This window comes from Camarhynchus parvulus, chromosome Z (assembly GCF_901933205.1).
Source record: "Camarhynchus parvulus chromosome Z, STF_HiC, whole genome shotgun sequence".
Classification (NCBI taxonomy): Eukaryota; Metazoa; Chordata; class Aves; order Passeriformes; family Thraupidae; genus Camarhynchus; species Camarhynchus parvulus.
This window is the reverse complement of record NC_044601.1, coordinates 42,308,650-42,327,463: the sequence shown is the minus strand read 5'-3', so window position 1 is coordinate 42,327,463 and position 18,814 is coordinate 42,308,650. Positions and strand designations below refer to the sequence as shown.

At 38.6% G+C, this 18,814-nt stretch overlaps 1 protein-coding gene across 2 annotated transcripts in view; it reads left to right on the top strand.

The window, feature by feature from the left end:
- The window catches only part of UHRF2 (ubiquitin like with PHD and ring finger domains 2), an 82,703-nt gene that overhangs the window by 35,133 nt on the left and 28,756 nt on the right, over positions 1-18,814 (top strand). For both annotated transcript variants that reach the window (XM_030968010.1, XM_030968009.1), the window contains exon 5: positions 13,652-13,761. In XM_030968010.1, the coding sequence (XP_030823870.1) occupies positions 13,652-13,761 (110 nt within the window). The remainder of the gene's footprint in view (positions 1-13,651; positions 13,762-18,814) is intronic.

The window sequence follows — 18,814 nt, the reverse complement described above, 5'->3', positions numbered from 1 at the left end:
ACCCAAAGTAACATCCTTGTTTATTTATTTTATTGTAGTGTCTTTGACTATTGTTGGTTGATGTGGGAGGACATTGTTTTGATGCTGTGTGAAATAATAACAGTATTTACTTGGACCCATTTTCTCAAATAACTTTCATGCTGTATCAGCAGGTATCCTAGTAATAAGAATTTTAATTGCTGAAGACCTTACTTACAGTTTTTTTGCACAAATGTAAAAGTGGCATATTTCTTCTAGGAAACAAAACTAGTAAAAAGGTGAATTTATATCTCTCACTTTCCTCTTATTGTGACCTCAGTGGAGCTGGTCACCTCCTTTTAAGAAGAGAACACCTCTTGCATCAACAAGACTGTTTCAAATCAAGATAGATTGAGTGGCCAAGAAGCCTGCTGGGATTTTTGATGATGAATATGTAGAGGTGATGCCTAGAACTTTTTAAGCATTTCTTTGTACTGCTTTTACTAGTGTCTATGGCTAGAGATTGCTCTTTTTGTGATACACAGCCTTAGGGAATAATCTCACAATTCGTAACAGGAATGACTCTTGACACCCAGAATGTTTTGCATACTACTTAATTACCTTGTTGGACAAAAGAAATCATGTTAGCTTAAGTGGTGTGTGAGTGTAATTCTCTATTTGAACTTAGAAGTGAAGTTTACTGTACATTAAATTGTTCGCTTTTAAATTCCAGATTAGATTTTTAACCTTTCTTCAATTGTGGTTTCAGTTTTGAGGAAAAGTCAAGAATTAAAAGATTCAATGGACCTAAGGACAGAATATTATTAAAGAGACTTCTGAGTAGTGTGAAGTGCCTTTTGTTAATGATTCAGGTGTACAGGACAAATATCCCAGGAGATACTGGGACATCCTGGGTTCTAGAGAAATGTTGTTATTCAGACTTATTGTTTCTGTCAAATGTGAAACAGAAGAACATTATCTGACAGAGAATTACTCATGAAGAGATCATGAGCAGAGTGAATCCTGTAACCATTCAGTGTAGTACTTGTCGTCTTTGCAAGATCTTTACAAGATACAGTGCCTTGATTCAGCAACTATGACATTAAACTCGTGGTGTTGATACAGGCTAGGGGTAAACTCATGGACCTCAGCCTTGCTGAAAAGGACTTGGGGTGCTGGTGGATGAGAGGCTGGATGTGACCCAGCCACGGGCACTCCCAGCCCAGAGAGCTACACATGTGCTGGGCTGCATCCAAAGCAGCGTGGCCAGCAGGGCCAGGGAGGGGATTCTGCCCCTCTGCTCTGCTCTGGTGAGGCCCCACCTGCAGTGCTGCCTCAAGATTCCTGGCAGGGGACAAAAAGGACATGGACCAATTGAAGCAAGTCCAGAAGAGGCCAAGATAGTTGAGGGGAATGGAGCACCTCTTCTATTAGGAAAGGCTGGGAGAAGGGGAATTGTTCCACACTTTTTACAACAGCATGTAGTGACAGAACAACGGGCAATGGCTTCAAATTGAAATATTTGTTTTAGAGTATATACTGGGAAGAAATTTTGTAGTATGAGGGTGGTGAGGCATAGGAACAGGTTGCCCAGGGAAGATGTGGATACCCCATCTCTGTTAGTGTTCAAGGCCAGGCTGGATGGAGCTCTAAGCAGCCTGGCCTAGTGGAAAGCATCCCTGGCCAGGGATTGGAACTAGATGATCTTTAGGGTCCCTTTCAACCCAGCCATTCTATGACTCTATGAAAGAGTACATATTGAGAAGTATTTGGCTGACTTAGAGATATCCTTTTCTTATTTCTTTCTCCTTTCCCTTTGGACAGAAGCTTCTATTTTACAAACTCTCACTAGTTGTGATGGACGTGTTCTACACAGATCATAGCTATTCCTTCACACTCTTTACCTGCATGCTTCGTTGTTCTACATCAAAGAGGACAAATCTTCAGGAGGTTCCCAAGAATAGAAAGGATTTTAAGGATTACTGTTTTAAGATTTGCTTGTCCCTAATTATTATCTGATATGGAACATATATTTGATCTGCATACTTCCCTTTTCTTAAAAAGAGAACATAAAAAGTAACTGATTTGTCCTTTGTGTAATTTCCCTGTATATTGGCTGATCTTAAGTAGCATTATGGGGAAACTGATTGTTTCAGGTTGGTTTCCTAAAATGGCGGGAAAGTCGACTAGATGCTTGTAATTTGTGTTATGTCTTTTAGACTTGAATATACTGTTCTTTGAAATTCCAGGTTTTTATTGGCAAACCAAGTCTGCTTTCAGAGAGAGCCAAAGAGTAAGCCAAATTATTTAAGATCCTTTTAGTCTTGCTGGTGAAAAGGGTAAGACTTTAAAGGGCAAATCATCCCAAGGAAAAGGTGCGAGTAAATCCTGTTCATCAAAACCTGGTTAAATGCACACCTTATGTCAACAAACGTTTTACTTTTAATAATACCACTTTGACTTTTGTCCCTGACAACTGCAGAAAGGCAAATCTTTCATCTGTTTTAAAAGAGGGCTAGTCAGCCTTATTTCAGTCTTTGGGAGAAAGGGGACTGTTTTCATGAAGTGCTGGTGAAATTGTGATGATTAGGAATAGCCAAGGTGAAATTTTTTTTATAAGAGCAAATTGTGCCTTACAAAGTCATCTGCCTACTCTGATAAAATTATTTTCTCTGTAGCCAAGTGTCTTGGTTTGAAAAAGAGGTGTCTGCTAGGGAGGGCAGGAGCCTCTCTTGGAATGGAAAATGTAAACCCCTTGACTCCAAATTATTATAATTTTGAAAATGGAGGGTCTCTCAGGCAAAGATATGCGAGCAGGAATAACAGTTCTTTACTATGAATAGTGCAAACCAACAGCAGCAGCTCGGCACTGACACCAGGCAGAGCCCAGACCCGGTCCCCGCCCTCTCTCGGCTGCAGGCGCCTTCCCCGCCGGTGCAGTTCCGCTCGCAGCCAGCAGGGGCGCTGCTGGCTCCCGGCGGGCAGGGCGGGTGCGGTGACTCCCTGCGGCTGCAGGGGGCGCTGTGGCGCGGGCTCGGGCAGACGGGCTGGGATGGCGGAGAGGCTTCGCTGCACAAACCCCGGGGGCAGCCGATCCCCGTGCCCCAGCAGGACTTACGGAAACAGCAAGCTGGGCTGGCAGGATATCTTGGTAGGCAGGGGGTGCAGGGCTACAGTGCAGTGAAAGCTCGGAGCGGTGCTGAAGAAGCAGCGGGAGCGGGACAGGGGCAGCCCGGCTCCCAGCCAGGGCAGAGAGGGGCAAGTCCAGATCCCGGGCACCTGAGCAGATGGTGATAGGTCCCTCTTTTAGTGAGGTGGGTGAAAAGGTCTCAGTTCAGTGGCTGCTCTCAAGCAGAGGCTCACCCCACAGCAGAAGGAGCAGGGCAGCTCTGACTGTCCTCATCCGAAGCCTAGAGAGAGAGAGAGAGAAAGCAGTTGCCCCAGCCCTGTCTTTTGTCAGCCCAGGTAAGAGAAGTTCAACCAGATGCCCTCGTCCCCTGAGCTTGGCCACTTCTTTCTTAAGTACCCAGTTGTTAGTGTTTCCTAGAAACTAGCAGGGAAAAAATTTCCTAAGTTAAATGGAACAAACAGAGAGAAACCTAACCCCCAACACCAAGGACAGAGCGTAAGTTGTGATTTAATTCAATGTCAAATGTCCCATTATCCTGTCTCAGTCTGGTGATTCCTGTAGTAAACTGGAGGATGGACAGCCAGATGGGTTTAGAAAAAGAAAACATTGAATGATTGGCCTCAGAAGATAGCAGTTACTAAGTTACATGCTACTTGGGAAGTGATGGCAGGCAAGGAACTGCAGGGATGTGTCCTGAGGACCTGTAATGTTCAGTATCTTGTGGCAATACAGTGGACTCTTGCCAAGTTTGCAGACACAATAAATTGATGGAAATGCAGGGGTAGTACTGCCAAGCAGAGAGACCTGAACAAGCAGAGGAGGAATGGGTGGCAGGAGACTCAAGAAAGTCAAGATGGATAAATACAGAGATTTCTTCCACCTGGGAAGGCACAACCCAGGTTGAAGCAGGTTGAACTTGAAGCAGTACTCACTGCGAAGGAGCTGTGATGAGAGGGGCCTGTGGCTCTTGGTAGAAAGCAAGGTGAATATGAACCAGCAGTGTGTAATGAAGATTAGCAGTATTTGGGCTGTATAAAAAGAAGAATAAGTAGAAGACTGGGGAAAAGGCATTTCCTCTCCTTTACTAAGCACTAATTAAAATGCATCAAGAATATTCCACCTACTATTCCACTCAGCTCAAAACACACACCCTCTCATCTAGATGGACAAAAGAGAGATATATAAAATGCAGTGAATTTCAGCAGAGGGGCAGAAAATAGATTCTTTGGATTGCATTTAAAAGCTTAACATTTCAATTAATTATGTGTTGAAACATTAATTGCTTTAACAACAACAGAAAAAAGCATAAGTAAAAAGTGTTAAAATTTCAAATGTTTTGGGTGTCCTAACCATAACTGTAAAATTATATTTTGAAGGTGAAGAATGGGTTGACAGTATTTGTAAGTGTCCTTTCTTTAATAAACATGCAGACTTGGAACTACAGAGTCTTTTGACTTGCTTTTTAGGGGGTGATATTTAGAAGTATTCTGAAATTTAATTTTTTCCTGCTGAGGAAAGTAAGTCCAAACAGAAGAATAAGAACAGAAGAAAACAAATTTAAGTGCAAAAAGGCAAGCAGTTGGGTGGATATGGTGGTGGAAATTGGGTGGGAAGTACTGATGAGCAATATTGGGCAAAGCATTATGAAAATAAAAAGAATAAAGGAGTGGTGTTGAAACATATGTATACATTTAAGAGGAACTTCAAAGATGGAAAGGAACTCTTGATATTGTTCAAGAAGGATCAGCCAGAGCAGTTTGTTTAGGACTAAACATAGTGGGGCTTTTAATAATGTTATGGGTGGTTACTCAACAAGCTTTCTAAACTGTAAAAAGAAAAGTCACTCTTGCCACCTAGAATGCATTTTTTGTGTATTTATATCTTTTACCTCTTATCTTGAGAGAGGACTACTTAGAGCAGTCTGGCTCCCTGTTTATACACATAGGTAAGAAACATCCTCACATAACCCTTCTGTTCTCTAGACTAAACACTTCTGTATCAAGCCTATTAGTCATTTTTGTATCCCTTTTCTGGAACTACTCCTGTAAACCCATGTCAGTGTTCTCAGGGGAGCCTACACCTGGCCTAACTAATGCTGAGTCATGATTGGCAATTGCTTTCCCTCTACCTGCTGGCAATACTGCTCTTAATGTAGTCCAAGAAGCTGTGGACCTTCTTTGCTTGCAAGGGCACATAAATGGTTTATGGTCAGCTTGTTGTTTTTTTTTTTTTTTTATGTTCCTCAAGGTCTGTCTCTACCAAGCCGCTCTCCAGTCAGGTGGAGACACTCAGCAGGTACTGGTATTCCCTCTGTGCAGGACTTGAGTTTTTCTTTGTTTAACATGATGAAATTCCTTTCTGTCCAAATCTAAATGGTGGCAGAGGCAACTAATATTCGCTTTCCCAGGGACTGAGTTGAAGCTGATCAATCTGTCATCAATCTTCCTTCTTGAAGATAGACATGATATTTGCTCTCTCCTATTTAGCAGGAAGGTGTCATCACTTTTTAGTAGCAGGACTAAGAGTACAAATATCCAAACATCAGGCAGCTCCCTCAGAGCTCATAAGTATGACCTGTTGGAGTCAATGGACTTCTGTATGTCCTGTGTAAATGCTCCATAACCTAATTTTCCACTGAGGCTAAGTCTTCCTTGCTTTAGCCATTCCTTCTACTCTTGGGGACCTCAGATTGTTAAACACTGGTCTTAGCAGTAAATACTTGAGGCAAAGAAAGTGCCGAGTACTTTGGATTTTCTGTGTTTATTGTTATCAGGGGCCCTGCTATATTGGAGCGGGCCCACATTTTCTCTAATTTTCCTTTCCTGTCATAGAATTTTACTCCCCAGATTCAAATCAGTAACAGTAACCTTGGCTTTCCCAACTCTTCACTTACACAGTAGGATACCTCTTCCAGGCCCAGATCAGCCATCCCAGCTTCCACCTATTACACATTTCCTTTTTATATCTAAACTCTTTATTCATTTCTGCCAGCTTCCTGTTGCCTTTGATGTCCTGCACATGGTGATAGACCTTGTTTGAGTTTGGGATGATGCTTAAATATCAGTTAGCTTTACTGCGTCCATCTCTACAGGGTATCTTGTAGAATTTTTCCAAGTAGATCTCTTCAGAGATTACATTTTACTGTCTGGAAATCCAAGGTTGTCTTGTACTTTACCCTTCTTCCTGGGAAGGATTTTGAACTCCATCATCTCATCATCATTGCAGACAAATTTAATGTCCCATGACAAGTTCTTCACAGTTTGTATCAGTCTAGCAATTTGCTTCTCCATGATCAGGAAGTTGTTACCACTGCATTCCAGAAATTCCCTCTATTGTTTGTGTTCTGCTTTGTTGACCTTCCAGCAGATGCCATGGTGCTTCAATTTCCCTGTGAGAACCGGGCCTGTAAACATTTTCCAGTTGAGAAAATATCCCTGTGAGAACAGGGCCTGGAAACTTTTTCCAGTTGTCTGAAGGAGTCTTTGTATATTTATTGTCTATATCAAGCACCCATTACAGCATCACTAATGCTCTGTCTGCTAACCTTGATCTGTAAGCTCTCGACCAGTTCCTCATCTGCCCTCATATAAGGGACAGCTGCTCTTAGTCTTCCTAACCTCTTCTTCCTGTAGAGCCCTTACTGATTAGTCACAGCATTCCAGTTATGTGAGCTATCCCATCAAGTCTCCATGATCTCAGTGTGGTCATGGAGCTGCATTAATTACACAGACCTCTGTAATCCCCTTTGTTCATTGCCCATGCATTAGTGTATAGGTGTTTCAGGGAGGCACAAAAGTGTACTTTTCCTCACTTGTTTGTTGGGCAATCTCTCTAACAGTCAAACCCACAAGTATATGGGCATTTGGATTTATCAACTTAAAAATTAATAATTACAGGATTATCAGAGATTCCAGACAAACACAGAAGACCGGAAAGTCTGTATTACCCTTATGTAATGGCTGTTGGACACTTAAATGGAGGACTTAATATCATACACTAATGAAATTGGAAATCATGGTGGAAGCATTTGCTGTGATTTTCCTGAAGAGAGTTGGGCAATATAAGGAATAAAGACATTCCAAAATAAGCAACTGCCCTCTAAATGCTAAATTAGTTAGGACGTCCTTTTCTCTCTAGGATTCTCTGACTTTCAGATGTTCTTATTGAATCAGATTCATCATGTTCTGAGCAGGAGAATCCCTGGATTCCAAGTTTTTTCATTACAGTAATGCTATCATATACATTCAAACCATGATAATAAATTCATTACAAACTTTCTAGGCTAGAAATGTGGGTTTCTCCTTCTTTGCAAGCAGTTCTACTTTTGGTTTGACATGACCATTCTTTGGAAACATCTTTGTGATTCTTTGATTCTGTGCTATTGTATTCTTTTATGATTTCTGAAGGTGGATACCTTCAGAAGTCTTCATGGCTTGCTTTTTTTTTCTTTTCCCTGTGATTGGTTGGGTTTGTTTGATTTTGGTTGGTTGGTTGGTTGGTTTTAAAGCACCTTAAATTTTGGGGGTTTGTTGTTGTTGTTGATTTATTCACTTAGGTTTTGGGGATATTTGAGCAGTTTGTGTTTTTGGTGTTTGTTGGTTAGTTGGTTTTGGTTTTTGCTTTGTATTTTGTTTCTTTGTTTTTTTCTAGAATGCTTAATGTGTTTCTGTGCTTTCAGGACTCTTTTCTATTCTTTGTTTTTTGGAAGGCCTTCTCATCCTGGCAGTATCTCTGTGAGTTTTTTATGAAGGGAAGTGCTTCTTCTCACGTCTTTGTTTTTGAGTTGAGGTTCTCATTCAGTCTGGCAGGGTTCACAGATTGGTCTCTTGTAACTTTATCTGAGCTCATGATGAGTGTGTGCTGCATCTACTCACTGAATTGCAATATAATTTAAAATCTGGATAGGAGTATTTAACCTCTTATGAATCACCTGTTTGTATCTTTGCTTCTTCCTAGCATGAAGGAAGTTGTTGACTAGCCCAGACCCTTAGAATGATGTCTTGAATAGACCCTTAGTATTGTTTCTGGGCACTGCAGTTCAGTCTGCAAACATACAAAGTCAACTGAGCTTAGACTGTGTCCTATGATGCCAAGCACAACTCTTGTATCTTTGTTTTTCACATATGAAGCCTTTGGTGTATTACCTTTATGGGTCATTGATCTGCTTTTTTTACTGGGTTTTTCATGGACATTTGGGTGTTAACATCTGTGTGTTTGAACTTGGGTTTGGAAGCTGTAGATGCCTTCTGAGCGTTTGTGATAGTGCCAGTTACAGACTTAGTCCTCGCTACAGGAAGGGAGCAGCTTGGGTGGTGGCAGTGGATTCCTCTCCCCATCAGGGGCGTTCCTGCAGCACCATGGACAGGGCCGAGTTTGGGGGAGGATCAGGACCTTCTGCAGGCTCCACTCCTTGGTGCGGTCTGTGTTGCAGGGCAGGGATGTGCGCAGTGTCGTGAGCCTCTGACATTGTGGCTGGCTGTTCTCTCAGGCCAGTTCTTTCCCCAGGTACTCTAATGTCCACCTGCCTACAGCTCCCTGGCTAAGGAGGAGAGTGAGTCTCTGTGTCCAAGTCTCTGCTCTCAGAATCTGGCATCATGAGATATAATACATTGCTTTGTAAATGCATCAAGCACGTCACCTATGGCTGACAGTAAAAAAAAAATAATATTCTGCCTGACTTGTATGTGTGCCCACAGTATGAATTTGTAGGTTTGGGAGTATGTGTGTTTTGTTTTCAAAGGCATTAAAGATTCATATTAGAATATGGTCCTCAGCATAGCCTAGAAAATGTTAATTTATTTTTTTTGCAGTTGTTTAAATACTAGTGTTATAGAAAGAGAGTAATAAAATATTCGCTTAGTGTGGAAGTTGCCACATGTCTTTATAATACCTGTGTAATTCATGAAAAGTTGAATTAAAAGCAGAGCTAATACTGTCCCATTTTGTAACTGTGTATTTTTATTTTAATGATTAAACAAATGCGTGTGGAATATTCTGAAAAAAATCTTGTAAATACTCTGCTTTTTTGCTTGTGTGCAATAAAAAACCAAATTTTACATAGAACCTCTATGTAATTCAGTACAACCTAGCAGAATTTGGTGAGATTATCAATGTAATATGCTGTCTAAATGTGGGAAGATTTTAAAGTCACCTTTGAAACAAGTCTGTTTAAAATAAAATCTCCAGTCAACTGCTTCTAATGAGATTATATTAAAAGTTCTAATAAGTATTTTGAATAGTAATATTGAAAGATTGTGTGTTTTTTAAGAAGCTGTTTAACTATGATCTTTTGATGCAGAAACAGAAAGAGTTGCTGTCTGAAAACTTTACAAAAGCAGAATAAAGGCTGATTGATGTAAGGCATGTAAACAAAGTGTTGCATATGAAAAAAAAGATACAGAAAGTGGTAGTAAATCTGGTTTTGTTTTGATTTGTATATTGTTTGTTAAGAGAATTTGTGTATTTGGAGAGCATAGCCAACATTATATTCTGTTAGGTTTTATTCTGATTGTGGCTGTTTCTCTACTGACCTGGACAGTACCTTTTGACATTAGCCATAGAGACTGACTGTGAATTAGTTGTTTGTGGTAAGCATGACAGTGTGAGTAAGGTTTTGCTCTTAGCGGGCTTAAATATAAATCATCATTAGACACTTTTCATTATTATTCTTAGTATGAATATGAAGTCTGTGTGTATTTTTCTAGTAGTCTTTTCTCCCATTTTTATTCAGCATTGTATTTTGACTTTAGTGTGTGTTAAAATACTATACTTTTGATTTCACTGTGGTAAAGTGATAAACCAAGAAATTTCCAGACAGAGATCTGACAATTGTCACTGAATCTCTCAGATTGTAAGAAGTTATAATGTTCTCTAAGCATGGTAACTGTCCAGCAGATTTTATTTTCTGTGAAGCTGACCTTTGAAATATCCAGGATAATGACCACTTGTCACATGTCTAGTCAACTGTGATTTTGAATGTCCTAAAGTGTTTTGCTACCTGAAGGTTAAAAAAAAAAGGTAATATGCAGGGGGAAAGTGCAAATAAAAGAAGGTTCAGCTGAAGGTTTCTCTCTGGCTTTAGCTAACCTATCTCAAAGGAAAGCTTGCATTAGGAATTCTGCTGTGTTGAAGGATCTGGCTTTGTTTTGGGATTTAATTATTTCAGAAGATTTAGAGTTCTTGCTTGAAATACAAACATCACGTTTATATTGCATAATCTCATTTTTGGTATGGTAGGGTGAAGAAATAAAGAAAGTTGATACACTTGACAGCATAATATAGCCACAACTTTGTTAGATAACCATAATTTAAAAATCACATGATCATTATTAAAGCACTGAATGTGTACTGTGGCAGAGGAATTACTCTTTTACAAGCAAATAGCTGAGCAGATTTTTTTAGCTTTGGTAAGGCCTAACCATTTAATATTAGCCATCATTTTCACAATGTTAGTTGATCTTCCTCTGTAGTTCCAGATATGCACCCATGACATTAGTTGGAACATACCAGCTTTGTAATGTTATTTGATAGTATTTGCTTACTTTTTATGCAACTCATAGCAGAAAATAAAATGTTTTCTCTGGTTAAAATACTGAATAGACTTTAGGAAAAACTTAGTCTGGAACTTGCTTTCTGAATGTTCTTATCTCAAAGGAAAAGTATAGGGCAAAAGAGAAGGAATGTCTACCATGATCTAGTGTGTGCGATAGAGAAACTATGAATTGCATCAGTTTAATAAGTAATGCTGAGATATAGAGAATAATATTGCTAGTCAGTAGGATTGCAGTGCTATGAGAGAAAAACAGGCCATGCAGCTGTACTAATTTTTTATTATTATTTCAAGAGTTCTTTGCTTTACAGTATTAATTAGAGGAGTTTTTCATTTAGCTAGCTAAACTAAAAAAGTTTGTTGCACTTCAACACTTTGAGATGGAAATAACATTTTTTGAGATGATACTTTTTAATAAAGTTGATGATAAAAGTCTGTGCTTCTGCATACTTCGCAAAAGATTTGCTGTTACTGTTTGGAACACTTTCATCATTGAACCAACTTATAAATCTTTTCATGGTATCTTTTAAGGAAACAATGTCATAATCATTGTAGTTATGAGTAATTTTATAGTTCAAATTGGCACCAGTGGAATTTACTCCTAATTAATATTCTACTGAACTCAAGTTTGACTTGTTTCCCAAAGATATAAATAGAAAGTGTCTGGATTTCTGGGTAAAGTTGTATGGTGTTTTACCACCTTCCTTCTTGACCATAGACTGTATGCAGAGAATACAGATAATAAAAAGCTATTTTTTTAACAGCTGCTTTTTAGTTTTCTGGGGAAAATGCAGGGGTGGGCAGAAAGGTATGTTAAATAACTCTAAACCATAACACACTGTGGAGAGGAGAGAGGGGAGGAGAGAGGCAAAAATCAGTGTAAAATATGCTTAAATTTGTCTGAAATTTACTAGAAATTCACTAGAATCAGTCATTAAGTATAAAATTTCACTTTAACTATGTGAAAAAAGGCAACAGTTCTGTATTTTTGTTTTAAATTAGATTCACAACCTTGAGTTCTGTAAGAAATAAGTCCTAGAGGAATAACATTGCATAGGCAGTCAAGCAGTGCTAAAAGTAAGAAAGATTCTAACATAGATTTATGACATTAAATAATGTCAACAGGTGTGTTTAGTTTTGTTTTTAACTTTAAATAATCTATGAAAAATAAGACATATAGGACAGTTAATAAAAGACTCTCTAAAGTCCACAAAATAACCTGGGAAATATTGGTGCTTGTAAGAGTTTGTTGTTTCAGTTTTCCTGCCAAAGATTATGTTTACATCTTGTCATTTCTGTACTTGAATGTATTGTGCCATTGTGATTGTGAATTGCTCAGTATTGTGGATAATTCAAAGTATCTTTGTATGCTAAACCTTGCGAGTAACACAACCTAACATTTGTGTTACTCGCAATGGCCAGAACTGCTTTAAAGTATGATCCCCTTAGGGTGCAAATGTAGTTAACTCTAAATACATTCTTTTCCTGATCAGGAAATCAAACAGTTATTTTTCTGATGGATGTATTTGCATTGATGCAGCGTTTGTGTATTCTGTTCAAATAGCCTAAATATTTGAAAATTGCTAGCATTTATTGTTTATGCATGTGACTAACAATGAGGAATGTTCTTCCTCCAAAAACTGCTGGGAAACAAAAAGGTCAAAATAAATACAGGTGCCTAAGTAAACAGCTGTTAGTACACTTAAAAGGCAATTAGAGTCAATCAAGACACTGATGGAGCGCCCTCTCAACCCCAGTCCCATGGAGACCTAAATACTGCAGTGTTTGGGGCCATGAAAAAGTGATTTGTCACATGTGGTTTTTCCCTGGCTTAGTTTTTTTCTGCCTTAGTTAGGTCACCATGTGTCAGAGTTCAAGAACTGATAGTCAGCACAAAGGAAGTGGTGAGAACAGGCCAAGAGGTAGGGCAGAGAACCACAGATTCCAGACTGAAGCCTGATGTTTCTGGAGACTTTCTGTTGTTGCAGTTATCCGTACTGAATATGAATCGCTTTTTTCCCTGGCTGTCTATAGTCTAATTACATTTTGCAGACTAGATCTTTTTATAGGGATCTACTACCTGGCTGGCTTTCTTCAAACGTGTTTTCAAGTCACCTGTGTGATAGGTTCTCACAGATGTGCATCAGTATTTTATTATACTAAAAAGTCCTGCTTACTTCTAGATCAGGTAGTAAATTGAATGTGGTTAGAGAACTGGCAGTTGAAGAGAGCACAGTATCATCCTAAGGAAGAAGGAAAAGGGAGTACTTTACAACTGTTGGTGTTATTATGGCCATTTCTTCCTAGATATGTTTCCATTTGAATTACAATCTGTGTAGATACAAATATATTTTAATAAGAGTAGGTGAAAACCCTTACATTTAATATTTTCTAATTCTTTCTTGTGGCATTATTGTTGTGGGGTCTTGGATTATTCATTAAGAATTTGCACTGAAACCTGACATAGCAGGACTATGTATAATTCAATACAGTATTGTATGTGGCTTTCCAGAGTTGAGAAACAGTTAGAAGTCATAGAAGGGCGTTTGAAATTTTCTGCTACTCTTCTTGCTCTATAGGTTCCAACTATTTTTCTGTCTTTCAGGTCACCTTACTTGTTTGTTTGTGGTACTATACTTTTATAATAATGTTTGAGATGCTGTATTCCAGAAGATATGGTTTTGCTGGTCTGCTGTGTTCAGCCAAAAGAAAACATTTTGAGGTTTTAGAAGGAAATTAAGCCATGTTGGATAACTATCAATAAAGACATACTGAAGTGCCGGACAATCTGAGGATAATGGAATAGTCTTTTCTTTAAGTGAGCCCTAAATATCTGTTTTATCTTTTTCTTAGAAGTTACCATGATAGACTGATTTTTGTAGGTGAATTGAAATAAAGTATCTTATCAGGGAAAAAAATAGGCTACTTTATCTTATTGCTTAGGATTCAAAAAGTACAGAATCTAGGTCTGAGGAACTAAGTTGAATGTACTTTTTATTCTTTTTGTTTTTCAGAGGTCCAGAAGACACAATAAATGATTGTAAAATCCTTTTTATAGAGGAAATGTACAAGATTGAAAAGCCAGGAGCCTATCCACTGACATTTGGGGATGGAGATTTCAAAAGTATGCACTTTTAAAATTACTTGAATATAAGTACAAATTGAGTGATGTTTCTTTAGAAAATATCAGCATGCAGACATAGTAGTAATAATTGGTTTGTGTTCAAGAAAGTAATTGCATTGAAAAATTTTTAGATTTCTGTTCTGAAAAGTATACTTTTTGTAAGATGGCTGTATTACTTTATATATTCAGAAACTAGTAACAGCTTAGTGCTATCAGTCATAAATGGTGAAAAAGGAAGCAGTTGGTAATGCTCTAAAATGAACAGTGAAGAATGGATTTGCAGTCTCATTTAAGTTCCTAGAGAGGTCGTTCAGGCCACCAAAACTGCTGTTGCAATTGACATGTAATTTAAGCTTTTAATAAATTATGAAATACCAAAAATAGAATTAGTTGGTAGTGATACATTTTAACTCTGTCATTCTGTCAAGGAAAAAAAAAGATAAGAAACTTTGCACTAAAGCTGCTTGTAGCATTAAAAAAAGGTGATAATTCATGTTTAGATTAGCTGACCCTGCATGACCTTCTAAAAAAGTTACTATGCCAGACTTCCTTAACCTCTCCACAACCACCATAAGGAGTTAGTGGCAGTTTATTTAAAAAGTAGTGTGACATTTTATCCTAAGTTGGAAAATATATTAAAGTTATGAGTGCAAAGTGTTTGTGATAGCAACACTGAATATTGAACTGCAGGTCTACAAGTAGGTATTATATATAATTACATATTACATTCCTGACTCAATGGAATTTTTCAGAACGTTTGTAGGTGGCTCTCAGTGCACAACAATGAGTCTGATTTATGTTTACTTGTTGTCTAAAAAAAAATCACTGTTTTTCAGAGGAGCAAATACCATTCTCTGTGGTATTCTTAAAAGTAAAATTGTCAATTTCTCAACTCATTATTCATTTTCATTATTTGAGAATTACTTCCTTTATATTACTAAAAAAAAGGAAATTATCCACTCTGTTTTATTTTTTCTTGGTCACATTAAAAGATTTTTGAATATCTTAAAGCATGTTTTGATTTTAAAAGATTACAGTGTGAGAAAATTGAAAATCTACAAATACTGCTTTGTGTTTACGTACTGTTATTTTGCAAGTATGCAACTTTTTAAATGGCATAAAAAATTATTGCAGTTCATTTAGTTCTTCCCTGCAGCTACTGTGTAATGAATTAATTTTTAAAATTATGTGTCAAGGAAATGAGTGATTACTGTATTGCTGACTATACAAAATTGTCTACAATGGTGCTATTTGATCTCCAATGAGTATTTACTTATCATAGAATCATTTAGATGGCAAAAGATCCTTAAGGCCATCAAGTCCACCACTAAACCATGTTCCTTAGTGCCACATCTGCATGCTTTTTGAACACTTCCAGGGGTGGTAATTCCATCACTTCTCTGAGCAACATCTTCCAGTGCTTGACCATTCTTTCCGTGAAGCAGTTTTCCTAATAATCAATCTAAACCTCCCCTAGCCCAGCTTCATTTCCTTTTGACTGACCCTCACCTGGCTACAAACTCAGGTAGCTGCAGAGAGCAATAAGGTCTCAGGCCACCTGAGCCTTCTTTTCTCCAGGGTAAACAACCCCAGCTCCCTGAGCTGATCCTCACAGGACGTGTGCTCCAGGGCCTTCATGAGCTTCACTGGCCTACTCTGGGCACACTTCAGCACCTCAATGTCCTTCTTGGAATCAGGGATCCAATGCTGAACACAGGATTTGAGGGCTGGTCTCACCAGTCTGTACTTTGTACAATGATTGCCACTCTAATTGTTTCAGAGACAAGACCTTCATTGTCAATTACGGCTCCTTCCCTCCAATGTTGATAGTTGTTTCTTTATTTGTAACCTCTTTGCATAAACTACCCAAATATTGACATCTGCGTAGAGATTTACACCTCTGTGTATGTTTTATTTCATTTTGTTCCTGGTCCTAATCTTATTAATTTCAGCATATTGTTTATAATCTTCATAAATAAATATAATTTATAAATATAATATTTTAAAGTGTAATCATGAAAAATAAATTGATGTGGGAATTCAGCCTTATTGCTTGAACTGCTCTATTTCCATAAGACAACACTCACCACACAACCCAGTTCATGTGGTTCTGGTTTTCTAGCCAGCTCAGCTGTTTTGCCTTTGTTCAGGTATGCACAGTGCACATCAGTTGAGCTGTATGCTATCACCACCAGTGTAGCCTTTCCTTCTGGACTGTACTACAACCCCATTTGTACTGTGTATTAAAAAATATTTCATATATATGCACCTATCTATAAACACAGAGCTCCCTTAGCTTAGGTACTATGGAGAGATGCAGAATTTTATTACTTTTATTATTATTCTTTAAATGTAATATTATGTAATTTTCATTTCAGATTAAATTAAAATAATTATTTGGCCTTAAATATTCTATGAGATTGTTGTAAGCACAATCAGCAAATGCACTGATTATATTTTTGTCCATATTAAGCTATTCTCCATGCCCATGTCAAAAGACAGAATGCCTACTATGGAAATAGTCTTTACCAGATAAACAGTGTAGAAGCTCTTATTTCTTGAGCATGGTCACATAATAATTAGGTTTTGTATGTGTAAAGTGATGTTAATATACATTTAGCAATTACAATTAAAAAATAAAGTAGTCATATTCTAATTAATTAAAGGAAGTAAAATTCTACAGCTGAGGAAAGGAGGAAGGCTAAGCCTTTTAGAAAATTATATTAGAAATAAAATCTAAGAAGCAACGTATTTGTAAATATGTTATAAATATTGATATGCAACATGCAAATAACACCTAGGTATCAACATATATTACTTCCATCAGAATCCAAATTTGTGCTAACTCCTTCTGCAAAGAAAAGTTAATATGAAATTATTTGTGCAACTAAACTCTGCATTGTTGGTTGAGGTGAAGAGACCTGTCTTCATGTGACCAGTAGCGCAGCTGTACTTAGTGCATATGACTTACAACATGGTTAAAACAGAAATGTGAAAAATTAGTCATATCATGAAAATGACAGTTTGTAGTTTGTCTGTATATTGAAGAAACTAGAGAACTTCACCTATTGTTTAACTGAACTAAAATATGTAGGTACTTTTTTCTCTTTTACTATTAAAAAAAGTACTAACCTTTTACCTAAGAAACTGATTTTGTAACTGAAACCAGTTAATTACATGGGCCTAAACAATGTGTGGTGCTCAGAGCTACAGAAAAATATGCCTTTTCATGTTGTCTATTATCAGCTAGATGAAATAGACTATAGGGTTTCCATAGGGAATGCTCAGTCATCACTTTTAAAATTTTTCAAAGGAGTTAACAGTTATCTGGGATTTCTTAGCCTGACTTGAATTGATGTTGCCACCTTGCACAGATTGTGAGTTTAATGTACCTATGCTGGAAAATCCTCAGATTTGTTCATCAGCACACATAAAATTTGTCCTTTCTCTTCTAATGAACCTTTGGAGAGAAGTCTGAAACTAACAGATTACCTCCATTTGGAAAGCATGAAGTCGTCTAGGCTAAACTTTACTAGAAGCAATATTCCAATAGATTTTGGAGGGTTTTTTTAGACGTATCTATTTAAGTGTTCTTTTGCCTTTAAGACTTTGAAAACAGTCACTGCTGGTAGCTTTACATGTTTATTTCTCAGGTTTTTGAGTCAGTACATCTCACTAAACCTTCTATCTGCAGCTGGTAATCTTTCCTCCTCAGTGATTCTTTTATCCTTTCAAATGTTAAAGTTTTTTATCTTAAAAACAATGATTCAAACAGCATTGTTTTAGCACTTCTTATCATGGAATGGTTTTAGTTGGAAGGAACATTTAAAGATATTTTAGTCCAACTCCCCTGCCATGGGCAGGGGTATTTTCATTAAATCATGTTGCTCATTCGGCCCCATTCAACCTGACTTTTAAAGGCTCCAGGGATGGGGCATCCATACCTTCTCAGGGTAACCCTTGCCAGTGTCTCATAACCCTCACAATAAAAGAAATGTCTTCCTTGTATCCAGTCTAAATCACATTTCTTTCAATTTAAAATTGCTCCTAGTTTTCATTATTGTTGCTCCCTTTCATTACTGATCTTTGTAAATAATCTTTCCCTATCTTTCTGATCTTTGTAAATAATCTTTCCCTATCTTTCTGATAAACTTCCTTTAAGTATTGAAAGGCCACACAAAGCTATCCCTAATGCCTTCTCTTGCCCAGGCTGAACAAATCCATCACTCTAAGCCTTTCTTCACAGGAGGGATGTTCCAGCCCTCTGATCGTTTTCATGGCCCTCCTCTGGACCTGTCCTAATAGCAGTTGGAAGGAGTATTCAGGGCCCTACAAGCCTGTCAGCCTGACCTCAGTGCTGGGGAACGTCATGGAGCAGATCAGCCAGAGGGTCCTCACACATCGTGTGCAGGACAGCCAGGGGGTCAGGCCCAGCCAGCAGGGGTTTGTGAAAGGCAGGTTCAGCTTGACCAACCTGATCTCCCTCTAGACAGTGACCCACCCAGTGGTTGAGCAAAAGGCTGTGGCTGTAGTCTAGTCTACCTGGACTTTAGTAAATCCTTTGATACTGTTTCCCCCAGCATTCTTCTGGAAAAACTCTCCTCATGGCTCAGACAGGGACCCTGTTCATAGGGTAAAACCTGGCTGTATGGCTGGGCCCAGAGATTAGTGGGGCATGGAGATACATCCAGCTGGTGGCCAGTGACCAGTGGTGTTCCCCAGGGCTCAGTACTGGGGCCAGTTCTATGTTCTTTATGGATGATCTGGATGAGGGGATTGACTGCACCCTCAGTTTGCAGATGACACCAAGCTGGGTGGGAGTGCTGATCTGCTGGAGGGCAGGAAAGCTCTGCAGAGGGGTCTGGACAGGCTGGATCATGGGCTGAGCCCAGTGGTGTGAGGCCAACAAGGCCCAGTGCTGGGTCCTGCCCTTGGGTCACACCAACCCCACAGTGCCACAGGCTGGGGCAGAGTGGCTGCAAAGCTGCCACAGGAAAAGGACCTGGGGGTGCTGGTGACAGCAGCTGAACATGAGCCAGCAGTGCCCAGGTGG